This window comes from Glycine soja, chromosome 3 (assembly GCF_004193775.1).
Source record: "Glycine soja cultivar W05 chromosome 3, ASM419377v2, whole genome shotgun sequence".
Classification (NCBI taxonomy): Eukaryota; Viridiplantae; Streptophyta; class Magnoliopsida; order Fabales; family Fabaceae; genus Glycine; species Glycine soja.
In genome coordinates, this window is record NC_041004.1 from 3,464,448 (window position 1) to 3,481,729 (window position 17,282).

At 33.5% G+C, this 17,282-nt stretch overlaps 2 protein-coding genes across 3 annotated transcripts; both read left to right on the plus strand.

Annotated features, from left to right (window-relative positions):
- Positions 1–6,905: 6,905 nt before the first annotated feature.
- Positions 6,906–9,681, plus strand: LOC114405918 (cytochrome P450 83B1-like). 2 transcript variants are annotated; one of them, XM_028368441.1, is made up of 3 exons: positions 6,906–7,881; positions 8,702–8,761; positions 8,850–9,681. In XM_028368441.1, exons 1-3 carry the CDS (start codon positions 6,988–6,990, stop codon positions 9,462–9,464), a joined length of 1,569 nt encoding a protein of 522 aa, XP_028224242.1. In that variant the 5' UTR covers positions 6,906–6,987; the 3' UTR covers positions 9,465–9,681. The 2 variants fall into 2 exon arrangements, with proteins under 2 accessions (XP_028224242.1, XP_028224243.1); XM_028368442.1 differs by lacking the exon at positions 8,702–8,761.
- A 4,554-nt stretch (positions 9,682–14,235) lies between these two features.
- On the plus strand, positions 14,236–15,286 carry LOC114405922. Its single transcript, XM_028368446.1, has 2 exons — positions 14,236–14,549; positions 14,876–15,286. Exons 1-2 carry the CDS (start codon positions 14,348–14,350, stop codon positions 15,100–15,102), a joined length of 429 nt encoding a protein of 142 aa, XP_028224247.1. The 5' UTR covers positions 14,236–14,347; the 3' UTR covers positions 15,103–15,286.
- Positions 15,287–17,282: the final 1,996 nt, after the last annotated feature.

Sequence of the window (17,282 nt, forward strand, 5' to 3'; positions counted from 1 at the left end):
GAAAAAAAGAATTCCCCAAGGAAGAGTTCTTAGACTGTAGGTGTGTATTATGGAGTGCTCTGAGACTCTTGGTGTGTATTTTCTCCTTGGCCTGACTCCCTTTTTATAGCTGCTGGAGTGGACTTGAGCTTGACTCCCTTTTTATAGTTGTTGGAATGGACTTGGGCTTGATGCCAAAAAATATTCTTTATTTATATTTTTTATATCTTCTGGATTTTTGTTGCTTTTAATCCCTCCTTTTCATATCTACAAGCCATAAATAAGAAAAATATCAATTCCTATTATTTAAGCAAAAAATAACTGCTAAATAAATATTTTTAAAGATATTTTTAATATATTTTTATTATAAAAAATAACTCATATTTAACAGTTATCATTGTCTCTCCCATTTATCAGAACATTGGACAAACTTATTATTATTATTTAAAATATTCCTTATTCTATGAAACTATGACGAGATAGATTGAAGTTACTTACAAGAGCATATTCTCCCGTTTCAAATATACGCATATCTAGGACCTAAAAGAGTTTCACACCTTGAGTTAGATAAATTGTGATGACATAAAAATAAAATAGAGTCACCACATGCAAAATAATTCGACATACCTCACCATGATCCTCATAAATGTAATCTAATCCATTGTAATAAGGTGGGTGCCCAATAGAAAAGTGGTACCCATTTGGTACAGTCATGAAAAAGCATAAACTAGAATTAAAATTCTTTATCGGCTTGAAACATAATACATAACAAAGAGTGGTACCATTTTTATGGAGGGATCGAGCCACTTATACCAGCGAGCTTTGCATTGCTTGGCAGATTTGCGAACAAGGAGCTAAGAGATTCTAGCCCACTGGTTCTTACCATATTTCATAACAGTCACTTTCAGGATTTCATCTTCGGTGTTTTTCCAAACACCGCCCTTCATCATAATCCTCATCTTCACTTCAACTACAGACAACAACCAAACAATTCTAACAAAGATGATTAGATGTGAAAAATAAGGGAAAAGAAAAATAATGAGAAATCAGGCTTTAGGTTAAGGAGAATTAGAAACCACACTCTTGCAATTAGGTTTTGAAGTAACGGATTTTGTGATAAGGAAGAAGAAGGATCTGTTCAGGTGAGTGAGAGTCCAGAGCAAGCTTCGTCATCTGAGGCGTGAACTAGAGTCCATAGCATGTTCAACTATGTCAGAGCCATGGAAGATCCACAACACCCGATCGACACCAAACCACCGTGAGTGGTATGTGTCCAACACTTCCGAATCCATTCGTTCATGGCATGCTTGCATGGATCTGTAACTTTTCCCCTCCTTATCGCCCCACATAAAAGACTTGGAGATCCTATCCAAATCATCATAAGTAGATCTAGGAATGAAAGAAGATTGCATGGTATAGGAAGGAAAAGCAAAAGGACAACTTTTGTCCAGGTTATTCTCCCAACAAAGGAGAGTGTGTTTTTCTTCCAAGCATTAAATTTGGATCAAGCTATATCCACAATTGTAGAGTTCCAAGCCAAAATATAAGATGCATTTAATGCATAGTGGGAATTGAATTTTTATCACAAAGGTTTATGTGGTTTAAATGCAAAGTGGAAGATTGCAATTTACTAGATGAAGCCTATTGGAATGGATGCATTGAAAGTTATTTCTGTTTCAACTTCTAAGAAAACTTATTTATTATAGTTGGTGACAATCTTCACTATAAATAGAGAAGAGAATTAGTAGAGAAGATACACATGAAAAGAGAGTGTGTGAGAAGAGAGATTGTGAAACAAAGTCACTTTGTTGAGCGAAAAGTGTCTTTGTGTGAGAGTGTTATCATTTCTTGTAACCTTTGAGTGAAGTACTCGAGTTTGTAGAGTGATACACAATTTAGGTTGGTTTACAATCTTGTGATCATTTATGTGGTAGTGAAATACTTTTGAGATGGTTCTGTTGATGTAGGAAAAACATGTAGAACCATGCTAAATTCTTGTGTTCGTTATTATTTTTCCTACGGTGTAATCTTTGTTATGTTCTCACGATCCTTTGTGGGTGTAAGTAATTTTATTTAAGGAAGCGTTGATTAGCCAACAGTGGTATCAAAGCTATGGCCAGGTGCAAACAAAGGTTCAAGATACCATTGTTTGATGGAAAAATAAATTTTATGATTTAGCAGAGTACTATTCAAGACCTTTTGGTGCAACAAGGTCTTGATCAGGCGTTAGAAGATGAAAGACCGGCTTCTATAAATGAAATCAAGTGGACTAAGATCCAATGGAGGGTTGTGAGCATGATTCGGTTAGTCCTTACTCCTGAGATAAAAACATGTGTTGAAGGAGACAACACCGAAGGCCTCACGGGAGAAGTTCAAGAATATCTATACGTCAAAGTCGCTAACCAATCGTCTTTGTTTGAAGATGGAGTTGTATCAACTCAAAATTGAGATGAGAGGAGATCTCCATGACCACATCATCAAGTTTAATCAGCTAGTAAGTCAATTGTTGAATGCAGATGATAAACTCTTTGATGAAGAGTAGGCACTGTTGTTTTTGGCCTCACTACCAAGGTCCTTCAAAGCTTTGATTCAGACGTTGCTTGTGAGAAGATCAACTTTGAAGTTGGATGAGGTGACCACTGCTCTAGAGAAAATGAGAGAATGATGAGAGCTGAAAATGTTGATGATGAACATTATGCACTAGTTGTGGTGGAGTCTGAGCGAAGAAGGAATCATTCAAGGAGACATGATAGACCAAGAGGAAGATTAAAATCGCAATCACATCTACAACGAGATATGAGTAATATACAATGTTACTATTGCAATGAGAATGGTCATGTGCAAGCGAGGTGCAAACAAATGAAAGAGGATTTGAAGAAATTAAGAGATATGAACAAAGATGGGGCAAACTCCCAAGCTAATGTAGTAAAAAGTGTTGAAGATGAAGATGCCGTGTTTTTGGCAATAAACGATGAGGTTGCTAAAACAAAATGGGTGATGGATTTTGCTTCCTCAAAGCACATTTGTAGAGATCAAGAGATGTTTGACACTTTGAAAACCGATTGAGAATTTGGTCATTTCAAGTTAGGGAATGATCGGAAAATGAAGGTTGAAGGAATAGGGAGCCTGAGGATGAAGCTCCATGATAGTGTTATTCGAACTTTCTCAAATGTTAAGTTTTTACCTTCTATTGTTGTCAATATCATTTTTATGGGGGAGATGACATCACAAGGGTACAAGTATGTTGGTTCAAAGTGGGGATGCAAAGTGTACAAGGGAAGACACTTAGTGTTTTGAGGACGGAAAAATAAAGGTAACATTTGCTATTTAGATGGACAAGCCTTGAAGATGAACCATGATACCAAAGTGAAGTTTTCCAACGTTGTAGAAGTATTGGAAGATACTTCCATTGAAGGGGGAGTTTGTTCACTTTCAAATTGATCAAATAATATTTCTCTTTTGGCTTGAGGGGGAGAATTGTAGAGTTCCAAGCCAAAAGATAAGGTGCATTAAATGCATAGTTGGAATTGAATTTTTACCACTAAGGTTTAGGTGGTTTAAATGCAAAGTGGAAGATTGTATTTTAGTAGATGAAGCCTATTTGAATGGATGCATTGAAAGTTCTTTCTATTTCAACTTCCAAAAGAACTTATTTATTATAGTTGGTGGCAATCTTTACTATAAATAGAGAAAAGAATTAGTGGAGAAGATACACATGAAAAGAGTGTGTGAGAAGAGATATTGTGAAACAAAGTCATTTTCTTAAGAGAAAAGTGTCTTTGTGTGAGAGTGTTATCATCTTTTGTAACCTTTGAGTGAGATACTTGGGTTTGTAGAGCGATACACAATTTAGGGTGGTTTACAATCTTGTAATCATTTAAGTGATAGTGAAATACTTTTGAGATGATTCCGTTGATGTAGGAAAAACGTGTCGAATCACGCTAAATTCTTGTGTTCATTATTATTTTTTCTTTGATGTAATCTTTGTTATATTCTTACTATCCTTTATGGGTGTGACTAATTTTATTTAAGGAAGCATTGATTACCAAAACAACCCTTAAAACTTTTTGGAGACTCTACCATGAATATTCAGCCCTAAGATACTTCTAGATATCTGCTAAAGCCCAAACATTCATTAATTTGGTCACGGACTTAAGTCCTACATTTCTAGAGAAAAATATTTTAGGTTTCTCCATATTATATGTTACGCTCAAAGGCTGATCAGACGGAGATGCTTGATAGAGCACATGGGTTCCAGCTTAGGGATTAGGGCAATGAGAGTCCTGTTAAGACTCTTGATCCTCGAAGGGTCCCTAACCAAACTATTTTCAAGCTTGCACATAGATTTCCCCACTGTTTGCCATTGAAATTGATAGAACACGAGCTTCAAGCCATCTTCACCCGGGGCTTTAAATGCTCCCATGTGCACTAGGGCATTTTGAATCTCACTCAACAAAAAAAATCTACCCCTCTGCATGTACCTTTCCATAACCCATGCATATCCTCATATGTGACAACTACCTATAGCATGTACAACTTTGAACACGATTAAGCTGAAATAATTCACACTTATCTTTCCGTTGAGATATTCTCCTAGCTATGTTTGAATTGCCTCATCCACCTACTATGTATTGAGTTAACCACCAACAAAACCCAAACCCCACATAAAAGCATTGATCAAAGTTCAAACTTCAAAGACACACTTCATATCTCTACACCCTCTTTTAATTTATTCGTTTCAGAACCGTGGAGCCCAATTGATAAGAAAACAAAAACCAAAAATTGACCGAATTTAATTGCTATCCGTCCTCCTTGAAACATTCGTCGTTGAATAAATAGCCATGTTACAAACAAAGACTCACACTCCTTTCTCATTCCTCTCAATACTTACATTATTTTTTTACTTAAGACTCGAACATTCTTTTGAGTTTTGAATCCGACACAAGATGGGGCAATCAAAACCACCAGTCATGCCTTTAAAAAAAAAACTTGTCATGATCCACAGTTATGAACTTATTTTACCACTTTAACGATGTGATTCAACTTCATTTTTTTCTTTGAATAAGGAAATCATTAGCTCTCGACTCTCCATATTGCCTAAACCACACATACTGTCATCTTAATTTATTATTATAATTACCACTTATAAAACCATAAATCGAGAGAATTTAGATTAAAAAATTTTGTGAAATGCTCAAGCAATACTACACTCTAGAGAAAAAAAATACATTAAAAACCGTATAGTTTGTTTTAATTTCAAAATTGCGACCGCAATGCTTTCTACATAGGTTGTAATAGTGACTACATATCCCATGAAAATCTATTTACAGACAAGAAGTTATTACACTTGACTCTTTCCATAACACCAACACAAAAAATTGGACACTGACACACACGGGCCCGGGCATAAACACAGAAAAAAAGTTGACATTACAATAGGTTGGACGCGTATAAACCACTGGTGACTCCACACACACAACACATGCAAGGAGTTAACTGTGTTTATGCCACCCATCCTCACGTTGGTAAATGTCAGAAACGAACCTGAAAATGTCAGAAACGAATTGGGCTTTTCGAATAGTTATTAATTTGGTCAAAAAGAACAAACATGCATTTAGTCAGTATATGTTTATTTTTAAAAGGAAGCAATTAGAAAGATAGAAATAAAAGAAAAATATAGTAGAAAAAATGTATTATTTGAGTGTATAAAATATGAAAGAAAGAATTCTATTTTTTCTATAAATGAAAAGATAAAATAAAGTTTTTTAAAAAAGTTATAATAATTGTGGAAAAAAACTCAAAAAATTAAACTTCATCCCCTATTACTTTTAAAACAGATGTTATCAAATTTTATTTATTTATTTAAGAAACAATAAAAAGAGAAATATTCTCCCCTATTTCGTGCAAGGAAAATTTTTCTTGTAGGTGCCGCAAACAACTTATCACTTTTGTACTTTTCTTTCAAATGAATAATACAAATTTAGTATTCATTCATTAGATCTATCCTTTCCATTCATTTTTTTTCTTTATTCTCATAAAAAGAATGAAATGTGTTAGAGACACATTTGTAGTTTTGTTAAGTGTGCATGAAACAGAAAGATGAAATTGTTTTGATTAATTAGCTTTATATACATAAGTTGATGTGGTATTATACACGAAATTAGCATAAGAATTAAACACGGTAGATGTGATGTTATATTTATTTACTTATTTATCTGTTTATTGGGCAACAAGACAAAAGAAAAGAAAAGTTAAAATTATACAATGCGTATTCCTTTGTGAGCACGATAGATGTGACATTACATTGAGATTAGGAGTGTCTTAGTAGTATAAAAATAAATCACTGCAAAATTTAATGTTAAATTATTATTTTGAAAATATAGTGTTAGATTATTATATTCGATAAGATCGTTAAATTTTAGAATATCAGTTTTAAAGACTATTCAAAAGATGACTTTTGATTAGTTAATAATTTAAAAATCTTATTTTTATAATAACAAATTTGAAGATTATACGCAAGATGACTCTTGACAAGTTAATAATATAAAATTCTTATTTTTATAATAACAAATTTAATGATCGTACGCAAGATGACTCTTGGACTAGTTAATAATATAAAAAATCTTACAATGAGAAAGAATACAAATTAAAGTATTTTATTTTTTTATCTCCTTCTATCTTATTATTCGATTTATTTCTTTAAGTTTTTCACTTTTCTCATTTCTGATAAACAAAAATTTTGTACCGGAGTAATATAATTAATGTATGCATATTAAAAAAAACATTTATTGAAAATAAGAAGTTGATATTTAAAAAAACATAATTAATGTATGCATATTAATATTGACTATCTTCCAAAAGATATTTTGATTAAAAAAAAAATTGCCCCCTACATTACTGACGTAGTACGACACTCCCGATAAGAGATTTTAATAATATATATAATGACTAGTTCATCTCATTCTCATACTCTGATTGATTATATGATTTACAACTTTTTTCTTCCTCATGGTCACAATGCTTTTACCACTTGTTCTATGTCTTACTCTCCCTGTGTTTTTCTTGTTCTTCATCCAACACCTTAGAGCCTTCAAGAAACCCCCCCTACCTCCAGGTCCTAAAGGCCTTCCAATAATTGGAAATTTACATAAATTAGATAACTCCATTCTTTGCATGCAGCTATGGCACCTCTCAAAGAAATATGGCCCTATATTTTCCCTTCAATTAGGTTTAAGGAAAACTATTGTTATTTCCTCACCTAAATTGGCCAAAGAGGTACTGAAAAACCATGACCTAGAGTTTAGTGGACGACCTAAACTACTTCCCCAACAGAAATTGTCCTATAATGGGTCAGAGATTGTGTTTTCCCCGTACAACGAATATTGGAGAGAAATGAGAAAAATTTGTGTTGCCCATATCTTTAGTTCCAAGCGTGTCTCTAGCTTTTCATCTATAAGAAAGTTTGAGGTGAAGCAAATGATCAAAACAATATCTGGGCATGCCTCGTCTTCGGGTGTTACAAACTTGAGTGAGTTACTCATATCTCTCTCAAGCACTATAATATGTAGAGTTGCTTTTGGGAGAAGGTATGAAGATGAAGGAAGTGAAAGGAGTAGGTTCCATGGGTTGCTCAATGAGCTTCAGGTATTGATGGGTACCTTCTTTATTTCGGATTTTATTCCATTCACGGGTTGGATTGATAAACTCAAAGGATTGCATGCACGACTTGAAAGAAATTTCAAGGAGCTAGATAAGTTCTACCAAGAGGTAATTGATGAACACATGGATCCAAATAGACAACATGCAGAGGAACAAGATATGGTTGATGTCTTGCTTCAACTGAAGAATGATCGTTCGCTTTCAATTGATCTAACTTATGATCACATCAAAGGGGTCCTCATGGTACTTTCATGTTTGTCTGTTTTAATTCCTACTTTCATTCCTCTAATTTTTCTATCTGTTTTAATGACTTTTCATTTTCTTTATGTTACTTTTGTTAACTAATTAATATCTTTACTATATTACTTGAAAAATAATAAATAGAAAAAATTACTCAAAATAAGGGTAGGATGCGTTGGTAATACCTTATTTTTTTTCATAAAACCTGTTTTTTGTTTAATTTGATTCCTTTACCCATACAATATCCTCTTTTTGTTTTTATATACAAGACCGGTAAATACGAAGTAGATAAGGGGCAAATTCATGTTAGAAGTAGCAATTAAAGTAGATAGGAAAGGATGGTAGGATGAAGAAAAAGTTTGTGTGGGACCTCAGAAAAACAAAAATCTCTTAATTAATTGGTCTTGGTGGAAATGATGATGGGATCTAAATCAATTGAAAATAAGAGGTTGTACAGTCCTTTCATTATCGGAAAGGCGTGTTGTAAAATTATTTTCAGTCGTGCTGTTTTGGTTTGTTTTGTGGCATTATTCTTTGTATCTGTTTGTGGTTAACGCGGTACTTCTGGTGCCTTCTTTTCTTTTGGTCGTATAATAATAATAATAATAATAATAATAATAATAATTTACTGGATGTCAATTATTAAGGAAATAGTGCCACTATACTATGCTGCAAATTTATTGTTTCTGCTTTCTAGTGAAAGACTAGATAATAATGTAATATTTATATTAAACTTAAGAACCAAAAATAAGTAATAAAAAAAATAAAAAGTATTTTTGTAAATATATGACACAGGATACTTAAGCTACCAAATTTCTTATAGAGCGATTTTTCGCACAAGAGCTTTACATTGGTGTACACTAACTATAGCAGATTTGATAAGGTACCACAGTTGATTTGTACATTATAAAAAACAAAACTCTTGCAAAATTTATTTTCCACTAATACTCAAATACTGATTTTCTTTTCAGAACATACTTGCAGCAGGTACAGATACCACTGCAGCCACATCAGTTTGGGCTATGACAGCCCTAGTAAAAAACCCTAGAGTAATGAAGAAAGTTCAAGAAGAAGTTAGAAATGTGGGGGGAACAAAAGATTTCTTAGATGAAGATGATATTCAAAAACTTCCCTATTTCAAGGCAATGATAAAAGAGACGTTGAGATTGCACCTACCAGGTCCACTACTTGTACCAAGAGAATCAACTGAAGAGTGCATTGTAGATGGCTACCGAATTCCAGCCAAGACAATTGTGTATGTGAATGCTTGGGTTATTCAAAGAGACCCTGAAGTTTGGAAAAATCCCGAAGAATTTTGTCCTGAAAGATTCTTAGATAGTGCTATAGATTATCGTGGACAAGATTTCGAATTAATTCCTTTTGGTGCAGGTCGTAGAATTTGCCCAGGTATACTTATGGCGGCTGTGACATTAGAACTTGTCCTTGCTAATCTTCTGCATTCCTTTGATTGGGAATTGCCGCAAGGGATAGTAAAGGAAGACATTGATTTTGAAGTATTGCCAGGAATTACCCAACACAAGAAGAATCATCTTTGTCTTTGTGCCAAGACCAGGAGCCATATATAAATGCTAGAAGGAACCAGTTGTGATGAAAATAATTAGTAATGTATCTTCTTCCATTTAATTTGCTATTTTTTTCTTCCACTTAGTGGAGTTATTAGAACCTTGACATGGGTTTTAATGTCTAAATCATGATGTTTCTTGATGATCTTGTAATTTTACATCAATGTTGATGAATGTGTACTTATAAAAGCACTTTAACAAGGGAGTTTTTTTTTTTTTTTCTGGAGTATCGAATTAGTAAGGGAGTATAAATGATTCTATATCTAAGAAAAAATATATTGTGTATAATTGTTGCACACAACAAATGACAGGTTGCTTAACAAGTACTTCCCTTGTGAGAAGTCCAATTAACAAGCTTGAGAAGGATATCATTAACTTTCCTCAATCCTTTCTCGAGTGCTTTCAAGATATGCTTTAGAGGTGTACCCAAATCATGGCTTCCTGAACAACAAATAATCCAAATTTTCTACAGTAGGCTCTCCTCCTGAAAAATAAGACAAGCATTGATGCTTTTTATGTGGGAACCATACTAAAGAAATCATTTGTCGAGGCCTTTGCTATCATTAAAGATATGGCCTCCAACTGTTACTAGAGGGATATATATATATATATATATATATATATATATATATATATATATATATATATATATATATATATATATCAGATTGAGGGCAAGAGCAAGTTTGAAGTACAAAAAGTTGGATGCTATAACAAAAATAGTTAGATACTCTAATGCTGGCACAGTCTTAGTTTATGATTGCAAATCCCCCTCCTCCTTCTGATCAGTGTTTATTGATAGGGCACGAAAATTAAACAAGGATTGTCAAATGAGTAATTTCTTTGCTAAGCCAGCTTAGAAGGCCAATTGTGTAGGCAATTTCTCTAGAGGCCATAATAACCCCAATTCCCCTTCAACATGCATGAGTAGCTCCTCCATGTTTTGGCAACAATTGTCCCTTCGAACTCGTGGTGGTTGTCCCTTCAAACTCGCATAGATGATGGCGAGACGCTCAACCTCAACTTCACTAAACTTGTATGCAAGTGACATGTGTGATGTGTTGCATATCACCAAATGGAAATATAAACCGAATAATGTTGACATTGCAAGAGACAATGGACAATTGATGTATAAGTTCTAAACGTTAGATGTGCATGTTTTGTATGTAGTTGAAGGGGATGAGGGAAGTAGGTAGCATAAATTTATGGTATTGGGATGTTGGATGTCCAGAGAGAATGATCTAGAAATCGATTATAGAGGGGTCAATTCTTTTTAAAATTGTTTGAATAATTAATTTTTAACAAATAATTAATTATTTACGAAATAATGACTTCTAAAGAAATATTTACTAAATTAGTTTTTTATTTCAAATGATAATAGTCTTAAACATTGCTATAATAATAGATACAATTAATTTTATAGAATTTTATATTAACTAACTTTTTTAAAAAAATAACCTTAACAATTGTAATAATAACATCAGATACAACTTAGTTTTACATAACTTTATACTAGTTATAGCCTTAACCATTACTGAAATAACAGCAAACATAAGTAGTTTATACAATTTTATACTAGTAAACCTTAATCATAGTTGTAACTAACACATGTAAACTAGTTCTACACAATTTTATACTAATCAATTGTTGGCACCTAAAATATATTTGCAAGCAATAAAGTTCAACTAAAATTAGAAATAGCTTAGGGATTAACCTGATGAAGCAGTGGATGCCTTTAATTTGTAGATCAACTGAAGCAAAGATAGTAATTTTGTAGAATTAATTAGGCTATTTTGCAAACAAGAGAAGGAATCACTTTTTTTTTATATAAAAAAGAAGTTTCCAATGATAAAAAATCTTGTCTGAGAACCCTCTAGACCAACAATGAGCTGGACAACTTGTACACATTGGTTCTGCTTAGCAATATTGATTGCTAATCGACAAGTCTCTCATTGTACGTATTGTGACCAACTTTTTATCTTTAAAAAGCTTCTATCGTTTGCCAACTTCACTCCAATAAAACACTGTACAGTACAAGCTGCTTTTTACTCGATATCAGTCATATATATATATGATCTGATGGCTTTTACTTTCTGGATAAACATTTGATTACTGATGGCACCATACGCTTGCAAGTATATATGGTCGTAATGGGATAAAGTCGGATTCCAGCCGTTGAAATATTATAATATATATATATATATATATAGAGAGAGAGAGAGAGAGAGAGAGAGAGAGAGAGTTCAAGAATAAATTAATTAAAGTTGAAGTCCGAAGACTAAAATTAAGTTTTATAAAAAATAACAGTATTAAATAGTAACAATAAAAATAAGACTAGCGCGTTTAATCCATAGCATGAGATATACGACTTAATTTACAATAATATTTAAATTTAAGGTCATAATACATATAATATATTTATCATTGAATTATAATATGATTTTCATTTAAAATTCTATATTATTTATAATATTTAAATTTTATTTTATTTTATACTCGATCAATATTTAATTAATATGAAAAAAGTTTATTTTTATTATTATTTTCGTTGTGTAGTGAATATGCCACACAAAAATATTTCATAATTTATTTTAAATAAATTTCCATTAAATATAAAGTTATTTTTTTTGAGAAATATATTATAAAAATATATAATATATGACTTTAATATTTATATAATATTAGAATGGTAAACTCATTTAAAATTAGATGAATATTTATATTGTACGTAAATTCACCAAAAAAAATCTATGCAATTAGTATAAACTCAAGCATATGATAATTTTCACAGTATAATACCAAATATGTAAATATTTTTAATAATTGAAACAAAATAGAAAATATTTATTTTATACAATTATTTTAAAAAAAATAAAAACAAGATTATTAAGCCGGTGTACTACTACAGTTACACATATTATATTACATCATTTACTTTAATATTTTATGATTTTAGTATTTTTACAATTTGACTTAGATGGGACTTGATGTATCTCCAAAAGCTTGGGTCTTTTTTTTGAAAGAAATTAATAGAGTAAATTGTTAGATTAAAGAAAACTCAAATAAATTTTTGAAGTTTCTTAAGATTTTATTATGCTCTTGATTTAATTTCTTTTTCTTATTTTGATCTCTAAATTTATATTATTATTATCACTTAAGTTTCTAGATAAGTAACGACCAAAATAAATAGAAAGGTGGGGAATTTCAGGGGTATGAATCATGAATAATCACATAAGAAAATTTTACACCACACTTTAACATAAAATCTCAAAGTTCAGGTTTATGTGTTTTCTTCTCACTTATGTATAATACTCAACTTTTCCACTTCTAACTAATGTGAGATTTCACTTTAGACTTGTACTCCAAGCTACCACTTGTTCTATGTCTTGCTCTTCGTTTGCTTTTCATGTTCTTTATCCAAAACCTCGGCACCTTGATCAAGAAACCACCCCATCCTCCAAGTCCTAAAGACCTACCAATAATTGGAAATTTACACCAATTAGATAACTCCACTCTTTGCCCACAGCTCTGGCAACTCTCAAAGAAATATGATCCTCTATTTTCCTTTCAATTAGGTTTAAGGCCTGCCATTGTTATTTCCTCACCTAAACTGGCCAAAGAGGTCCCCAAAAACCATGACCTTGAGTTTTGTGGACGACCTAAATTACTTGCCCAACAGAAATTATCCTATAATAGCTCAGATATTGTATTTTCCCCTTACAATGAGTATTGGAGAGAAATCAGAAAAGTTTCTGTTGTCCATATCTTTAGCTCCAAGCGTGTCTGTTTCTACCTTTTCCTCTATTAGAAATTTTGAGGTGAAGCAAATGCTCAAAAAGATATCTGGGCATGCCTCTTCGGGTGTTTCAAACGTGAGTGAATTACTTATTTCTCTCTCAAGCACTATGATATGTAGAATTGTTTTCAGGAGAAGGTATGACAATGACGACGAAGGAAGCGATGCGAGTAGGTTCCATGGTTACTCAGTGAGTTTCAGGCCATTTTGGGTGTCTTTTTTGTTTCAGATTATATTCCATTCACGGGTTGGATTGATAAACTCAAAGAATTGCACGCTCGTCTTGAAGGAAGTTTCAAGGAGTTAGATAATTTCTACCAAGAGATCATTGATGAACACAGGGATCAGAATAGACAACACGCAGAGGAAAAAGATATTGTTGATGTCATGCTTCAATTGAAGAATGAGAGTTCGCTTGCGTTTGATCTCACTTTTGATCATATCAAAGGGGTCCTCATGGTATGGTGGTGTCTTAAATCTTATTCTTACTGTGTGTGTTTAGTTTTATGTTTGATTCTAAGTAATCATGTGCAAATATCAATTAATAATATTAAAACAAGAGGAAAAGAATTATGTTTTATAATTTAAAATTTGTTTTCAGTCATTCAATCATAATTCATCATATATGATAAATTTATTAATTTTTAAATAATTATTTTAAAATAATTTAAACGATAATTTATGATTAATAATTATATAAAACTTTTTTTACAATATCGGTGTAAATACATTAAACTCTTAAAACATAGACTTAAATATATTTTTTGTTCTTACAACTTAATGCTTTTTTCATTTTCATTCCTACAAAAGAATATCGATTTAGTTTTTACAAAATATATTTATTGTATTTTTTATCCTTTGAGCCCTTTAAATATTGTGTTTTCACTGTTTAAAATATTTCCTTTTACTATTTAAAGTGTTTTAAGAATAAAAAATAAAATAAATACATTTAGGAAAAAAAAAATACATTAAATTACATGAAAAAAATATATATTTAAGTCTAAAACAAATATTCATCTTTGGTTTCAAGTCGGGGGACTAGTTATGGTTTGAAATAAATTTAGTTAACTTTTGTTGGATACAAAAATTCATGTTTTGCGGGATGGGCGACGTTGTTCCACAAGCTTATCCTCTTGAAGGCGTGCCAAACCGGCGGCTTGAACGAGGGTTAGGGGCTGGAGTGCCTGTACTTCGCGGCGGATGTCGGGGTCCAAGCCCGAGACGAAACAACTCAAGAGGAGCGATGGCGGCAGGCCGACAATCCTATTCGCCAGAGCTTCGAACTGATGCAGGTATTCATTAGCTGAACCTCGTTGTGTTAGCTTGAAGAGGATTCCAGTTGGGTCCTCGTAAGGTGAGTGAGCGAAGCGGGTCTCAATGGCCTGCAAAAATCCCGCCCAAGTGGGGAACTGGTGGTTGCGGGTCATCCACTAGAATCAAACCAGGGCGGGTCCTTCCATGGTGAAGGAGGCAATGGTTAAGCATTCGGGTTCTGGAGTGGAGTGATACACAAAAAACTGAGTGATTTTGAACACCCACCCCGAAGGGTTAGTGCCATCAAATTTATGAACATCAAGTTTCATTTTGGGAGTGTTGATAATGGCTGGTTTGGGTACAGGGTTAGGTAAGGAAGATGAAGGCGAAGCTGAGGAGTGGCTCGGGTTTTCGAGATTAGCTACTCGAAGGAGGAGATCCTCTAATTTTTCAGTAACGACAATTTGGCTTGAGGCAAGCAGGGAGATTGCTTCTTCAATGTGTTCCAATGGAGATTTAGCTCGAGGGGAGTCCGCCATGGGAGAAGGAAATGAAAGCACCAAATTTGTTAAGAACCAAAGAACTTCCTAGCATTCGAGGGCTAGGTGCCTCCTGAGAAAGAGGTGAGAAAAGGATATTGTATTATTGCTTGACCATTTTGAGTACATTGTTAGTATTTATATATAGAACATTCAAGCAACTATTCATCTAACAATTCCCTAATGGTCTGTTGGCATATTGCCTTGGAGGAATGAAAATTGCAAAGCTGCAAAAAGCAAGGTAATCCTAACGGATGTGTACTCTCAGCCGACAGGGTAATTCCAGGGGCACCACTACCATCAGGAGCACTACTGCCAGCTCATCCTTTGCTCCACTACTTGCTCACGAAGTCCCTGAGGTACTGTGATTTGTGAATTTCCCTCTTTAGCCTTTGTCCTTCTCCTTTCTTTGTCACATAGCTTGCTTTTGCATTCCCCTGTTGCTTCCTTGCTGCTTGTTGTTCTATGTCTGCTTCTGCTGCCTTTTCTGTTTGTGTGTTTCTGCTCTTAACACAACCCTTGAAACTTTTTGGAGACACTACCATGAATATTCAACCCTAAGATACTTCTAGATATCTGCTAAAGCCCAAACATTCATTAATTTGGTCACAAACTTAAGTCCTACATTTCTAGAGAAAAATATTTTAGGTTTCTCCATGTTATAAGTTACGCTCAAAGGCTGATCAAACGGAGATGCTTGATAGAGCACATGGGTTCCACCTTAGGAATTAGGGCAATGAGAGTACTGTTAAGACTCTTGATCCTCGAAGGGTCCTTAATCAAACTATTTTCAAGCTTGCACATAGATTCCCCACTGTTTGCCATTGAAATTGATAGACCACACGAGCTTCAAGCCATCTTCACCTGGGGCTTTAAATGCTACCGTGTGCACTAGGGCATTTTGAATCTCACTCAACAAAAAAAAATCTACCCCTCTGCATGTACCTTTCCATAACCCATGCATATCCTCATATGTGACAACTACATATAGCATGTACAACTTTGAACACGATTAAGCTAAAATAATTCACACTTATCTTTCCGTTGAGATATTCTCCTAGCTATGTTTGAATTGCCTCATCCACCTACTATGTATTAAGTTAACCACCAACAAAACCCAAACCCCACATAAAAGCATTGATCAAAGTTCAAACTTCAAAGACACACTTCATATCTCTACACCCTCTTTTAATTTATTCGTTTCAGAACCGTGGAGCCCAATTGATAAGAAAACAAAACCCAAAAATTGACCGAATTTAAGTGCTATCCGTCCTCCATGAAACATTCGTCGTTGAATAAATAGCCATGTTACCATCGAAGACACACACTCCTTTCTCATTCCTCTTAATACTTACATTATTTTTTTTACTTAAGACTTGGACATTCTTTTGAGTTTTGAATCCGACATGAGATGGGGCAATCAAAACCAAAAAAAAACTTGCTATGATTCACAGCTATGAACTTATTTTACCACTTTAACGATGTGATCCAACTTCATTTTTTTCTTTGAATAAGGAAATTATTAGCTCTCGACTCTCCATATTGCCTAAACCACACATACTGTCATCTTAATTTATTATTATAATTACCACTTATAAAACCATAAATCGAGAAAAGTTAGATTGAAAATTTTTGTGAAATGCTCAAGCAATACTACACTCTAGAGAAAAAAAAATACATTAAAAACCGTAAAGTTTGTTTTAATTTCAAAATTGTGACCGCAATGCTTTCTACATAGGTTGTAATAGAGACTACATATTCCGTGAAAATCTATTTACAGACAAGAAGTAACTACACTTGACTCTTTCCATAACACCAACACAAAAAATTGGACACTGACACACACGAGCCCGGGCTTAAACACAGAAAAAATGTTGACATTACAATAGGTTGGATGCGTATGAACCATGCAAGGCGTCAACACTAGTGACTCCACACACACAACACAAGGAGTTAATTGTGTTTATGCCACCCATCCTCACGTTGGTAAATGTCAGAAACGAACCTGAAAATGTCAAAAACGAATTGGACTTTTTGAATAGCGTCATTATATTTTATGCTTTAGTATGGGGTGTTGCTAGGTGCACTATCACTTGAAAATGCCAGAAATGCCCCTGCAATGTTTCGTCGTGGGGATCAACTTGATCCACGAAAGACTCCTACGGATCAAGTTAATCCGTGTAACAGAGGCGAACCAAACGCGGATCAAGTTGATCCGTGAGTTTTCCACAG

What these genes read in the sequence shown, in the direction of transcription:
- LOC114405922 (XM_028368446.1), top strand. Translation starts at nt 14,348, where the DNA reads ATGTTTTGCGGGATGGGCGACGTTGTTCCACAAGCTTATCCTCTTGAA. An exon ending in AGAGCTTCGAACTGATGCAG is followed by an intron (nt 14,550 to 14,875) that starts GTATTCATTAGC and finishes GTTTGGGTACAG; the next exon opens with GGTTAGGTAAGGAAGATGAA.
- LOC114405918 (XM_028368441.1), top strand. Translation starts at nt 6,988, where the DNA reads ATGGTCACAATGCTTTTACCACTTGTTCTATGTCTTACTCTCCCTGTG. An exon ending in ACATCAAAGGGGTCCTCATG is followed by an intron (nt 7,882 to 8,701) that starts GTACTTTCATGT and finishes AATTTCTTATAG; the next exon opens with AGCGATTTTTCGCACAAGAG. An exon ending in ACTATAGCAGATTTGATAAG is followed by an intron (nt 8,762 to 8,849) that starts GTACCACAGTTG and finishes TTTTCTTTTCAG; the next exon opens with AACATACTTGCAGCAGGTAC.